A 13,920-nucleotide genomic window follows, 5' to 3' on the forward strand; every position below is an offset into this window, starting at 1 on the left:
TAACACAGTGTTGTAAAACTAGGTGGTTTTTTCCAAGGCATCTTTTGTAAAGTAGACCTTTACTTTTAAATTCATAAGGCCTCCTTTTTTTAAAAGGGGAAGAACAAAAGCAGAAGGATTTCAAGAGAAGAAAGAGGTTAGCTACTTGATGGGCATGTGCCCTACAGGACTTACTAGCATTGAAGTGGGCAGAGTGGATCTGCATGTATTTATATGCATTGTATCGCCTGCCTTCACAGCTGAACTATCAGCAGAAAGTAGGCATCATGTACTGCAAAGCTGGACAGAGCACGGAAGAAGAGATGTACAACAATGAATCAGCCGGCCCAGCCTTTGAGGAATTCCTCCAGCTGTTGGGAGAACGTGTTCGGCTCAAAGGATTTGAGAAGTATCGCGCGCAGCTGGACACCAAAAGTAAGAAATACTTATACCCTCCTACCAGGCTTGTTGTCCTCCTGCTGTGTTGATGTTCGCCTGCTAAGTTACCCTTAAAACAACACTGCCACTACGTGTAGAATACCGCTGGTGATGGGGGAGAGGAAGCCAGTCTCGGAGCATGTGGCTTTAAGACAATTGAAGACCATAATCAAAGCATTTAGGATTGGAGTGTAAAAAAAAAGTAGTGTTATCAGAAGTGTGGGAGGTAGGAAGCAATGGATGGAGATCGTGCAGAATTCCTCCTGGATAGTGTTACATATGCTTCACTGTATTTAGCTGAACGTTAGAGTGACTAAAAACTCCTGCAACTTACTAACCATCTGATTGTAAGCCCCAGAAGTCTTGACTTTCATTAACTCATTTCATAATCCTTGTCCATATCTGTGTAGTCAGCCATTGTAGGGTTTTCTTAATCACTTTCATATTTTACTGTCTTGAGATATTTTTGTTCATTTTCTGTTTTTACTGTTCATAGTCTAACTTAGTCGCCAAGCAAACAGGCTTCTTAGCGTTGGTATTACTTTGGTTCATGAAATGTGTTGATTAAAATCACACTGGTGCAGCAGTCTGTTTATCTACAGCTCGTGAACATAGAGGTTTGTCCATTCCCTTTTCCCAGGTGGTTAATAAAAGAGTTAGGTTCTCAAGTATCTAGAGTATGTTGACTTCTGCTGTGTGTCTGTGTAGAAGCAAATTTAAAATTTTATCTCAATATCCATCCATAGACACCTGTGACCTGTTTTTCTTTGAGAGGGTCTTTGGATTAGCACATCTATATTGCAGTCTATAGTAATCACTCTGATTTTCTGTACAGGAAATTAAATAAGGAGTCAAGTCATGAAAACAGAAAAGCATTCATAAACTCCACTGCAGGGAAGAATTTCCTGTTGCCATGGTTTTGCTGTTGCCAACTTGGAAACGACATGCAAGAGAGCCTATGAAAAACCATAAATAGCCTAGACTCTTAAATATTATTTTAATGTTCCATACTCTGCTTGCGACTGCAGAAAATATTAAATCTCAGTATGCCCTTAAATTCTTTTTATCAACGTATTCTGACATTTACTCTGTAATTCGTTCACATTGTCCCAGTTTGTTGTGTTATGTAAATTATAATTACCGCAAAGGGCTATTAAAAGGGTCTGGGAAGAAAATGTAATAAGAGCCTTGATTCTATCAATGAATGGTCAGAATCGGAGTTGGTAAGATTATTTATCATTTCCTGGTCCTTCACTATCACTATGATTTTGCTCAAACTCATGTCCATTGAGTCCATTTATTTGTGTATTTACACGTTCCTAGCCATCTCTTGATGAAAGGACAATATGAGAAATGCAGATAGCAGGGCCATTCCTAAGCAATGTGGCATCATGTAAGGCAGTGGAATAAGCAGAATAAGCACTTTGCACATTTTGCCCCAATATCCCAATAAGTGCAAAGACCTTGATTAGTAAACTGCCTCTGGTGGCACATTTTACAGTTACGCAATACATTAGTCAAGGACAGGTGCCTTCTCACTGAGTTACTCTCCTTTATGGCTCCTTGTAACATTCTGAGGCATAGCTCCTGAAAAGGAGGGTTCACAGGTTCCTTTTCTGTGCTTTCAGAGGCTCATTTCCTGAAGTCACTGAAAAGTAGGAAAGTGTTTCCACTCTAAAGCTTGAAGAAGACAGTATGCATATTTCTCTCTCTTACTCCCAGCTGAGAAGGACTGTTAGCATCATCACTTAAAGGGGTATTAAACAATAATAGACCAAAAGACATAGGGATCAACCAGCCCCTGCAAACCCCAGCAGCCTTCTGCTGGCCATGACACACCCAGAGATGAGACTGTTTGGTGTGCTGTGAGATGATCTTACCACCTCTTACCTAATCTTAAATTGTGTTAAACTCTTTCAATATAATGCTTAAAAAGAGAAGACGCTTTCCAGAACATGTGTTCCTAAAGGATCGCTCCCTCTCTGTGTGACAGTGTAGCTGTCACTGGGATCTGTGAATTTGTAGTCTTAATCAAATGCAAACATTATTTGCCAAGCTCATTTTATTTTTCTGCACCTCATCTTCTGAATCTCCAATTAGACATATATTAAGTCACTTACCGGTTGTGATTTAATTTGTAACATTTCCCCCTTCCCTGCCCCCCATGCTTATATTTGGGAAATTCCTGTTAATATTTTCAAGTTCACTGTGTTTTCTTTTCTTCCACCGTCTCTTAATCTGCTGTTAGTCAATCTAGTGACATTTTTATTTCAGATGCTGTGATTTTCAAGTCCAGAAGTTGCATTTGGGTTTTCTCTTTTTTCTTTTCTTTTCTCCATCCCCCTCCCCCTACCTCCGCCGCTTTTTTTTTTTTTTTTTCATGAGTAATCTTATATTTTCCATATTCTTCTCATTAGGTTCATGTCCTTTAAAGCCTTGAATGTATTTATAATAGCTGTTTCAAACTATTTGCATGCTAGTTCCATCATCTCTGTCATTTGGGGTCTCCTTTTAACAGTTTCTCATGCTTTTTAGTTAATTTTATTTCTTCATATGTCTGGTTATTTTTGATTGGATACTGGACATTGTGAATGTTTGATCATTGAGGATCTGGATTTTGTCCTCTTCTTTAAACAGTGTTGTTTTATTATTGGTAGGCAATTAAGTTAGTTACAGAACAGTTTGATCTTTATGAATTTGTTCTTATGCTTTTTTAAAGCATAGTTTTTTAAAAAAAGAGTAGTTTTTGTTGTTGTTGTTCAGTCACTAAGTTGTGTCTGACTCTTGAGAACACACCAGGCTTCCTGGTCCTTCACTATCTCCTGGAGTTTGCTCAAACTCATGTTCATTGAGTGAGATACGTCCTCCAACCATCTCATCCTCTACCACCCCCTTCTCCTTTTGTCGTCATCTTTCTTGGCATCAGGGTCTTTTCCAGTCAGTCAGCTCTTCACATCAGGTGAGAGGTGAATATTCAGGCTCTTTAGTTCCTCTTCACTTTCTGCCATTAGAGTGGTATCGTGTGCATATCTGAGATTGTTGATATTTCTCCCAGTAGTCTTGACTCCAGTTCGTGAGTAGTCTATACTCTGGCTAATTTACTGCTCTTACTAAGGCATGACTTTTCTTGCGTCTGAATACCAGCATATTCAGCCAAGTATCTCTACTATGGCTAGTCAGAACTTCAGTGTCTTCCAGCCCTGTGTGAACTGTGAGAATTGTTTGGCTGACAATTCTCTGGTAGTTATTTCCCCAATAGTTTCTCTTTTCTTTCTTTTTTTGAAATTGAGGTATAATTGACATACAACATTATATTGGTTTCGGGTGTACAACATAATGACTCAAGTGTTTTTGTATATTCCAAAATGGTCATCATAATAAGTCTAGTTATATATCACCATACCTATTTTTTTTTTTCTTGTGATGAAAACTTTTAAGATCTACTCTCTTAGCAACTTTTAGCTATTCTGTATAGTGTTATTAACTACAGCCAGCATGATGCACCCTGATGTTTTTTCTTTCCCTGGCTTTTGGAACCGCGCTCTGTGCTTGTGCAGCTTAATATTCAGTCCAAGACTCAAGGAGACCCCTGTGCAGATATCTGAGCCTCTTTCACTGTGTAGTTTCCTCCTCTTCAGTATTGTGCCCAGCAAATATCAGCCACAACTCAGCCTTCCAGACCTCCAGCATACTTTGGCTTCTCTCTTCAAATCCCTACTCTGTGTGATTGTTTTGAAAGTACCTTCGGGTAGAAAGCTGGGTAGGATCATAAGGCTCATCTCCTTTGATACTTCTTCCTCCAAGATCACTATCCAGTGCTGCCTATTGTAAGATGTCTTGAGGGGAAAAAAGTTGTTTCAGATATTTTGTTTATTTTTCTATTTATTTACAATAGGAGAGCAGGTCCTATACCAAGTGCTGTCATGGCCAGAAGCAAAGTCCTAGATACTTTCTATATGTCATCTCAGTGCATCTCCACAAACTCTGCTGGATTCCGGTCATCCCCCTTTTACAGACTAGGCTTCTTCTGATTAACTAGGGTGCCCAAGGTTAAGTATTAAGAGGGGAGACCATATCCTAGTGTTATGGTTAATGATGTATTCAGAGAAAGCATAAATGTAGAATTAAGTACAGTGAAGCCCAGAGCTGTGCTTTGCGGCTGTGTCATCCCCTCTCTTGAGCCCTTGGGCTAAAATTACTCAAGCGATCTAATGAGATAGCTCCACTTGTCACTATTCAGAGTTTAGTGCTTTGGAGAAAGAAAGAGGCTTAGGAAAGGAAGGTTTGGTTAAACTGTTGAACCATTTCTTCTTCTTCCCAATTTTCTGTACAGAGTCCCAATTTCCCATTTCATAACTAAGGACTTCCAGCAAACAAGCTACAGTTGTGTCAGGGGTTGGAACAGTTCTGCAGTGAAAAATCTTTCCAGAGTGAATTTTTTTCTCCTTTTTTGTTTCCTTATTTGGATGGCATAACCTCTAGATAATTGCCATCCCCTCCCACTACAGTAAGTACAAAAATAAGCTTCCCACCAAGCAGTTTGTTATTTGAAATTGGAGACCACCCTCATTTTAAGTTGTGTGTGTGGATTATTATTTGGGAAATTATTTCCTGAATAAGGTGCGTTTGTCAAGTCAGCATGCAGGAGACTTAGAAACTCTTGAAAAGCATTCCTTCAGAGCTCTGCCTTGAATCATTTGCCACAGTTTTTAGAGAATTCATGTTGCTTCCCCCATTTTTCAGCAGTGTTATAATGATCACTGAGTTTCAGGGTCTTAGAATAGATGTAAGACTTTTCATGAAGAAAATAAATCCTGTATTTCGGATATTTAACCTTTGATAAATAAAAGAATAAAACTAGCATTATTTAAACGCTTTGCACATTTAAAGGACCGTGTGGAGTTGTAGAGACTGATGAATGAAGAAAAGTTTTTTCACCTTCTTAACTTTGAACTGTATTATAGTATCAGGTTTTTCTCTTGAGTGTTTCTGAGATGCAGTTGGCCAAGAAATTGAAATGCTCTGTTTAAGGCAGCTATACTTTTTATTTCAACTGCATAAAATTCTAAATTCCAATCAGCATGTTTCTTAAGCATCTTTTATGGGCTACTATCATAGACATTGTTTCACTCAATCCTCACAACAGTGAGAATGTTGAGGGGCAGAGAAGTAAAGTGACTTGTCTCTGATTATTTAGCAAATGATGCTGGCTGCTGCTGCTACTGCTAAGTCGCTTCAGTCGTGTCCGACTCTGCGACCGCATAGACGGCAGCCCACCAGATTTCCCCCGCCCCTGGGATTCTCCAGGCAAGAATAATGGAGTGGGTTGCCATTTCTTTCTCCAATGCATGAAAGTGAAAAGTGAAAGTGAAGTCGCTCAGTCGTGCCCGACTCTTAGCGACCCCATGGACTGCAGCCTCCCAGGCTCCTCTGTCCATGGATTTTTCCAGGCAAGAGTACTGGAGTGGGGTGCCATTGCCTTCTCCAGTGATGCTGGAGACGTTGGAATTCAGATCGTCTTACTTCCAAGTTGGAATCCAGATAATTGCAGGTATTTTGCAAAGTGCTCTGTGTGTAGAAAACAGACTGATTCCTTCGGTACGCACCCCACATCATTGCTTATCCTTTTCTCACAGTGTGTTAGTGGTTTTAAGAAGCCTTCGATTCCAGGCACGTACACACGCACTTTCCTTGAATTAACACAGTGTGAGTTCTCCTGTCACGGCAAAGGGTGGTATTACAGACTATTCCCATCCTCAGTGAAGCCACCTCCTGATGATGGTTAAAGATGCACTGAAGAAAATCCAAGTAAATATGGTAGATGCCAGAGCAGATGGGATTCTTGCTTTTCCAAATACTTCGTTAGTGAGTAGATGCAGTAATACTGAAGGGCAGATGCGTGTCTCATCTTAAATGCATGCCAGTGTTCCAGGTGTCAACACTTGTTCCCGACTGTGTTCCTTCCAAGCATTGACCTCTGCATCCCCAAACCCTGAGGCAATCTCGCGTACTAGGGAGAGCTGGAGTCTTTAAATGGATGGTCCTTAGCAGCCGGCTGATGATTATTCTATTGGTATTTCAAACTGTGGATGATAATCCGTCCCACTACCTGTCTGGGATTTCGTCTTGTGCATTTTATGTGTTCTACAATGGTGAGGATCTTCACAAACTGAGCTTAAGCTTTCTTCATTCTGTTGACTTTCTTAGCCTGCCTGCGTTTAGTTCATGAGATTGATTTTCTCCTTGTAGTCGTAAATATTTTAAAACTAGGAACTTGCACAAAATCAAATTCCTTAGGCTTGTTTTCCTTTATCTAGCTTTTCTCAACTCAAACAAATCTGTTGGTGACCAGGAAGTGATTACGTAAAAGTCGAATCACTTTTTCCTGACTCAGATTTGTACACATCCACCTTTATCATCCAAGTTTTATCCCCCTTAAAGCAAAAGACTTTCACCAAGAGAAGTCAAGAATGAATATGACATTAACCATATCTGAAACTGCTTCTACAAACTTATTAACCTATACATACCATCTTTAAATAGAAGTGCCTATTGTAAGATATTCTCACTTATCTACACCTTTTCAAAGCAGCTGAAAGGAATATTCTTATCATTCCTCAATTACTCAGTGCCTTCTTATCATCTAGTTTGAATATTAGAAATTTTACTTTCTATGACTTAGTGTAGAGGGCTGACCTTATTAGCGGATACACACCACCCACTGGTAGTATACTTTGGAGGCCAATCACGTGATTATCAAGATGACCTATAAGATGCCTGAATTTATTTTTTAACTTTTAAAGCTCCATACACATATGAAGGAGCGTATCTTCTTTTTATCCCTTTTCTATAAGCATATTTTCCCTTTAGAAATTACTCAGTACATATTCTTTTCAACCAGAGGAAAAAAGATTTTTGTCGCAATGGTCATCTTCTGTGATTTTCTTTCCTTTTCATTCTGTTTAATTCCAATGCCTTATTCTTCAGAGAATATAACAAACCTTCATTTTCCATTTTCTCCGATAAAGTGTAGCAATGCTGTTGTATACATAGTAATTTCAGGATTTTGGAATTCCTTTCTTCTCAGAGAAGAAAATTTCATTGTTTTGACCCCAGTTTCATCACTAAGAGTTTTAAAACGGCTTCCAAACTGTTTAAAATTATCAGCAAGGCTGGCATTTTCAAAGGTCCCCAGAAGAAGACTGGTCATATAGCATCTATTGTATAAAATGCAGCAAGTGTAGAAGAGAGAAAAAGGACAATAAATATAAAACAAATTATCTTCAGGGTCATCTTCACTCTTCTTTCATGACAGTAATGCCTTTAGATTTAGAAAGACATATAAAACAAAATGTAATAAAAAATCTTTTTTAGTTCATTAATTTTGCTTAAAATTGACTTGAGACACACATAAGTACTCATCAGGTTGACACATTGACTTGAAAGTTGTAAAATGTGCCTATCAGTTCTGGAGCTATTTATATCAAGAGTCTTTAACAGTGGATACCTTCTTCATACTCAAGACCTGTCTTAAGTTGGTCAGTGATATATTGTAGTGAATTTGTAGTAGTTTTTTGTGGTAGTGATCATTAACATTTACAAGATATATTTCTTGGGGAGTTACATTTTGGTGCTTATTTTTGCAGTTTTTCAAAAGTAATCCTTGCTTTATTCTACATTTATCTTGATTTTACAACTGTTGGCATTTTATGCCCTCTTCAAAATTAAGATCCTCTAAGAAGCTCAAGGTTGAAACTCAGGGCTCTCGAATATCTTAGCAAATCTCTGCAAACTGCTGTTATGGTCTATTCTTGGAACAGTGCCTAAGGGCGGTACAGCTACTGCGTTAAAGTCCCCTAAGGGTATTTATTAAAATAGATCATTCTGCCCAGCCCCACACCTACAGAGCAGTGTTTCTGGGCATGGGGGATGGGAAGCTGCCTTTTAAGCAGCACCCCAGGTGACTCCAGGTACACTCCAGTTTGAGAAGTGCTGCTTTATGGTACATGCCAGAGGCTTTGACTTGCTGCATCATTCTCTAAAATGCTCCTCAGCAATGTGGTTGATGGAGGATTGAGTTTCCCCAGAATGAATGCACTTCCGTTCATTTTGCCTGTTAAGTCCAGGTGCTTTATGGCTAAAGAGACTTCCCTTTAACTGAACAGTTAGTAATTTCTCTTTGGTTTCCAAGTGTTTTACAGATGCATTGATTTGACAAAAGTCAAGGAGGTCAAGGTTGTGTTTTTTTTTTTTTTTATAAGGAAAGTGAGCGCAGACACACGCAGTCTTAAACTATTAGACCTCGCTATAATACCTTTGTTACTCAGTGTTACAATCTTGTTAAGTTTCCATCTATTTGTTAAGAGCAAAACAATGGTTCTCCTGCTTGAGTCAAAAGTATTGGAAAAGAGATCCTGAACTTGAAGTTTGTGGGTAGAATTCAGGGGTCTGTGAACTCGGGTGAGAAATAATTTTACACTTATTTTCACTGATCTCTAGTTGAAATTTAGCATTACCTTCAATTATGAATGTAGGCAACAAATCACAGCAGTATAGGCTCCACCTGTGATTTGACTCAAGCTACTGCTTATGCACTTCACTAGGTCAAAATTATAGTATTTATTAGACCTACTGGTAAAACTTTTCACAGAAATCTTATGCTATTACATCATTTTAAAATTATTTTGATAGCAGTATTTTCTAATCCATTGATTTCTGTTGAAATTTATGTATTTTGTCTTTGTTGTTGTTGTTTAGTTGCTAAGTTGTGTCCAACTCTTTTGTGACCCTATTGACAGCAGACCACCAGGCTCCTCTGTCCATGGAGTTTTGCAGGCAAGAATATTGGGGTGTGTCGCCATTTCCTTCTCCAGGGAATCTTTCCCACCCAGGCATCGAACCCATGTCTGCTGCATTGGCAGACAGATTCTTTACCACTGAGCCCACCTGGGAAGCCCATATTTTATTATACCTATGCATTTACAAATATTTTTCTAAGAAGGAATCTATAGGCCTCACTAGACCGCCAAAGGGGGATCAGGTATAAAAGATGGGTAAAAACTCCTATACCAGATCTTCTTGTCTAGGATCTTTTCATCCTAAATCATTTTCTGTCCCCAGCCCCCTTTTGAGATGTCTCTCTTAAATGAGCTGTTTTTTCCTATTCTTAGAATTGTCTCTCTCTCTTTTTTTTTAACTGTAGCTGACTCCACTGGAACCCATTCTCTGTACACAACATACAGAGACTATGAGATCATGTTCCATGTTTCTACCATGCTGCCCTACACACCTAACAACAAGCAACAGGTAAGAGATCCTTGTGTTTTCGGTGTTTTTTTCACCCTTGTTTCATTTCCCCCAGAAGCCGAAGTGGCAAGTTTGTAAAATCTCAAACCAGAATTTAATGTTGCACCTGTCACGGCAGCAGGAAGCTTTGTACTTTGTGTGGAAGTAATAGCAAATGAGCTGAAAACAAATGAAGAGACACAAATTCTAGGTTAACAGCCAGCTGGATGGCTTTGTGATTTAATCATTTGCTTTTCACCCAGGAGGATTGAGATTTTCCTGAAATCTGAAAAGAACAAGTTGAAGTCATGGTGATTAGATGACTCTGCAGGGTTACAGAGAATACGTATGAGTAGGTGAAGTTTCATCTCAAGAGGCCAGTGTACAAGGCAGGAAAGTACTGATGTTTCATTTCGGATTTCAAAGGAGGTTTCCTCTACTTACTTGGAGAAAAATTCAAAATAAGTGTCAATGGGATCTCAGAGAAATGGTTTTTGTTTTTCTTTTTTTAAAACATATCCTTCAGGGAACAGCATAAGTAACAATTGCATTTGTGTACCTCATATAAAGATTTCTTTTGAAAAGATCTAAAAGTCTATTACTAAAATGTGGTCAGTGAGATGATAAAATGTGAAAACTAAGAAATGGCAGATGGTTACAGAGCAAGGTGGAAACTGGCAATATTGTTTTAAAGAGTATGTGGTGGTAGTTGGTTTTAAAAATGTTTTAAAACAAATGATACCAAATTGAAACTTAAAAGACCCAGAGAACTAATAGACTCTACTTTCAATAGCTCTTATAAACACAGCAGTCTTAAATCACTTCTGACCTTCAAACGGACATAGATTTTGTTATTGTCGATTGTTGTACTAACAGAACACAGGCCAGCTGCAGAATGAATCACATCCTCTTTCACGGAATTTAACAAAACAGGGATCAAATCTAACACGTCGTCACTTGAATTTGATTACATCACACATGTCAATAACAAAATCTTACCTCTCTTGATTCCCAAAGTAATCAAGAGTAGTTTGAAACAAAGCAGTGAGTCAGCTATAAGTCTGAAATAAACCTATTTTAAGATAAATTCCCTGATCTGGAGTCTGTTGACTATTTTATGCACATTCCAAATTCTAGATTTCTTAGAGGAAAATACCATGCTAAGAAAAATATACTAAACTCACTCTGACCAGACAGTAGAGAGATTTTAAAAACTTTAGCAAATGGTCTTTAAAGGGAAGATGGAGAAATGTCTATTTAGTTCTTTGGCCCATTTTTTTGATTGGGTCGTTTATTTTTCTGGAGTTGAGCTGTAGGAGTTGCTTGTATATTTTTGAGATTAGTTGTTTGTCAGTTGCTTCATTTGCTATTATTTTCTCCCATTCTGAAGGCTGTCTTTTCACCTTGCTAATAGTTTCCTTTGATTTGCAGAAGCTTTTAAGGTTAATTAGGTCCCGTTTGTTTATTTTTGATTTTATTTCCAATATTCTGGGAGGTGGGTCCTGCTGTGATGTATGTCAGAGAGGACATACAGATGGCTAACAAACACATGAAAAGATGCTCAACATCACTCATTATCAGAGAAATGCAAATCAAAACCACTATGAGGTACCATTTCACACCAGTCAGAATGGCTGCGATCCAAAAGTCTACAAATAATAAATGCTGGAGAGGGTGTGGAGAAAAGGGAACCCTCTTACACTGTTGGTGGGAATGCAGTACATAGTACAGCCACTATGGAGAACAGTGTGGAGATTCCTTAAAAAACTGGAAATAGAACTGCCTTATGATCCAGCAATCCCACTGCTGGGCATACACACTGAGGAAACCAGAAGGGAAAGAGACACGTGTACCCCAATGTTCATCGCAGCACTGTTTATAATAGCCAGGACATGGAAGCAACCTAGATGTCCATCAGCAGATGAATGGATAAGAAAGCTATGGTACATATACACAATGGAGTATTACTCAGCCATTAAAAAGAATACATTTGAATCAGTTCTAATGAGGTGGATGAAACTGGAGCCTATTATACAGAGTGAAGTAAGCCAGAAGGAAAAACATAAATACAGTATACTAACGCATATATATGGAATTTAGAAAGATGGTAACAATAACCCTGTGTACGAGACAGCAAAAGAGACACTGATGTATAGAACAGTCTTATGGACTCTGTGGGAGAGGGAGAGGGTGGGAAGATTTGGGAGAATGGCATTGAAACATGTAAAATATCATGTAAGAAACGAGTTGCCAGTCCAGGTTCGATTCACGATACTGGATGCTTGGGGCTAGTGCACTGGGACGACCCAGAGGGATGGTATGGGGAGGGAGGAGGGAGGAGGGTTCAGGATGGGGAACACACGTATACCTGTGGCGGATTCATTTTGATATTTGGCAAAACTAATACAATTATGTAAAGTTTAAAAATAAAATAAAAAATAAATAAACCTAAAAAAAAAAAAAATAAAGGGAAGATGAAGCCTTATTTTACCTGATTACTCAATGGAGAAGGGCTTCCTAAGTGGCTCAGTGGTAAAGAATCCACCTCCCAGTGCAGGAGATGCAAGTTCCATCCCTGGGTCAGGAAGATCCCCTGGAAAAGGAACCTAGCACTCCAATATTCTTGTCTGGAAAATCTCATGGACAGAGGAGCCTGGAGGGCTACAGTCCATGGGGTCACAGAGTCGGACACAACAGAGACTAACCAACCTTCAGCAGAGAAAAGTAACATGGGGAGGAGGAGTAAAACATTCAGTAACAAGATTCAGTTGTTTATATCCAGCTAAATAAGTTAAAGTGCTAAGCTGAGTTAGTTGGCATTTAAGTGGACAGCTAGTCTAAATGATTTAATTTGGGGTCCAATCAAAGCAAAAGAATTATGATCCTAAATCAGAATGAAAGAAATAATCGGTATTCTGCATATTAAGAAATTTTAATTCTCTAGTTAAAGAATTTATTGTAGTCTACATAGATTACATTATGGTTAGAAAAACCAGAAAGAATGTGTCTTAAAATCTTTTTGCAGGTATTGATTTATAAACACTGTCTTTTTTTTCATTATATATATTGCAAGATGGATAGATGGATTTATTTCTGTGTGGGTCGTTTAGTAAGTAAGATAACATATCAAGCCATATTTTGAAGGAAGGATGACAATGCATCAAAAAGCAATGCCATCCATGCAGGAATGACATATACATAGTTAGATTGTATTTGAGTTGATGTGTTCAAGATCCTGAATAGATTAATAATCTTTGATAACGGGTATATTTTATTTAGCGGTCAATAGGGAATAGCCTTTATTTAGGTCACATCTGATAATATAGCATGTTTAGAAATGAAGTAAACAGCCTCATTAAAAGATAATTTGGAATGCTTTAAAATTCCTAAGGTTAAAAGTACATTTCACAAACTTCCTAACTCCCAATTCTCAACCCTAATCTAATGCTGTTGTTTCTCCAGTATTGGCCGACAGCCAATATTTGATCATTGATTTTACTGGTATGTAATCTGTATAAGTTAAAGTCATTGGAGAAATTTTTCTTTAAGATTTATAAATATAAGTTTATCTCTAATGAATAGTTTATGTAAAGGCCGTGTTTAGTTGTTCTCCTCCTGGTAGGAGCCTCCGTGTAATATATATGAGTAATACAAATTTTGTTCAGTTTTTCTTCACATGATTGAGCTAACCTGCTTAAGGACCCCTCCCAGAGAGGCACTGACCTGAGATGATTCATTCGGAGGGTCTGAAATTGAAAGCCACCTTCCCTGAACACCTTTTAATGTGAAACAGAAGGTGGTCTTAAGCAGCATTCACTGTAATTAAAGCAGTTATTTAAACCTGAAATTTAACCTGCTATAAAACTGTTAGAACATTCTGGAATATTATTAATTTCTGCATCCTCAGCGTGTGCCACAAAAAGTATTATCAGAAAACATCTTAGCCCCGTTTCTTTAAATGAAGCTAATTGAATCAGAACATAAATTGTGTTGTAATTACTTCAGCGATTCTCATCTTTAAAAAAAATCTTCCCCGTGGCAAGTTTCTTTCTTATACAAAAATGGAACAAAACTGTTGTTATGGAAACTGAGGATTTGGAGACGCTAGGACTTGGTGTAATATGCTAGAGATTGGTTAGATCTATTTGAATGGACTATGTATTTTATGCAAATTTCGGAATATTTATTTCTCTAGTCTTCCTTGGAGGAGATGATAAG

At 38.2% G+C, this 13,920-nt stretch overlaps 1 protein-coding gene across 28 annotated transcripts in view; it reads left to right on the forward strand.

The window, feature by feature from the left end:
- SIPA1L1 (signal induced proliferation associated 1 like 1) overlaps positions 1–13,920 on the forward strand; it is a 521,644-nt gene that overhangs the window by 425,059 nt on the left and 82,665 nt on the right. For all 28 annotated transcript variants that reach the window (XM_059890919.1, XM_059890912.1, XM_059890910.1 and 25 more), the window contains 2 exons: positions 240–414; positions 9,620–9,723. In XM_059890919.1, coding sequence (XP_059746902.1) covers positions 240–414; positions 9,620–9,723 — 279 coding nt within the window. The remainder of the gene's footprint in view (positions 1–239; positions 415–9,619; positions 9,724–13,920) is intronic.

Source organism: Bos taurus, chromosome 10 (assembly GCF_002263795.3).
Source record: "Bos taurus isolate L1 Dominette 01449 registration number 42190680 breed Hereford chromosome 10, ARS-UCD2.0, whole genome shotgun sequence".
Lineage (NCBI taxonomy): Eukaryota > Metazoa > Chordata > Mammalia > Artiodactyla > Bovidae > Bos > Bos taurus.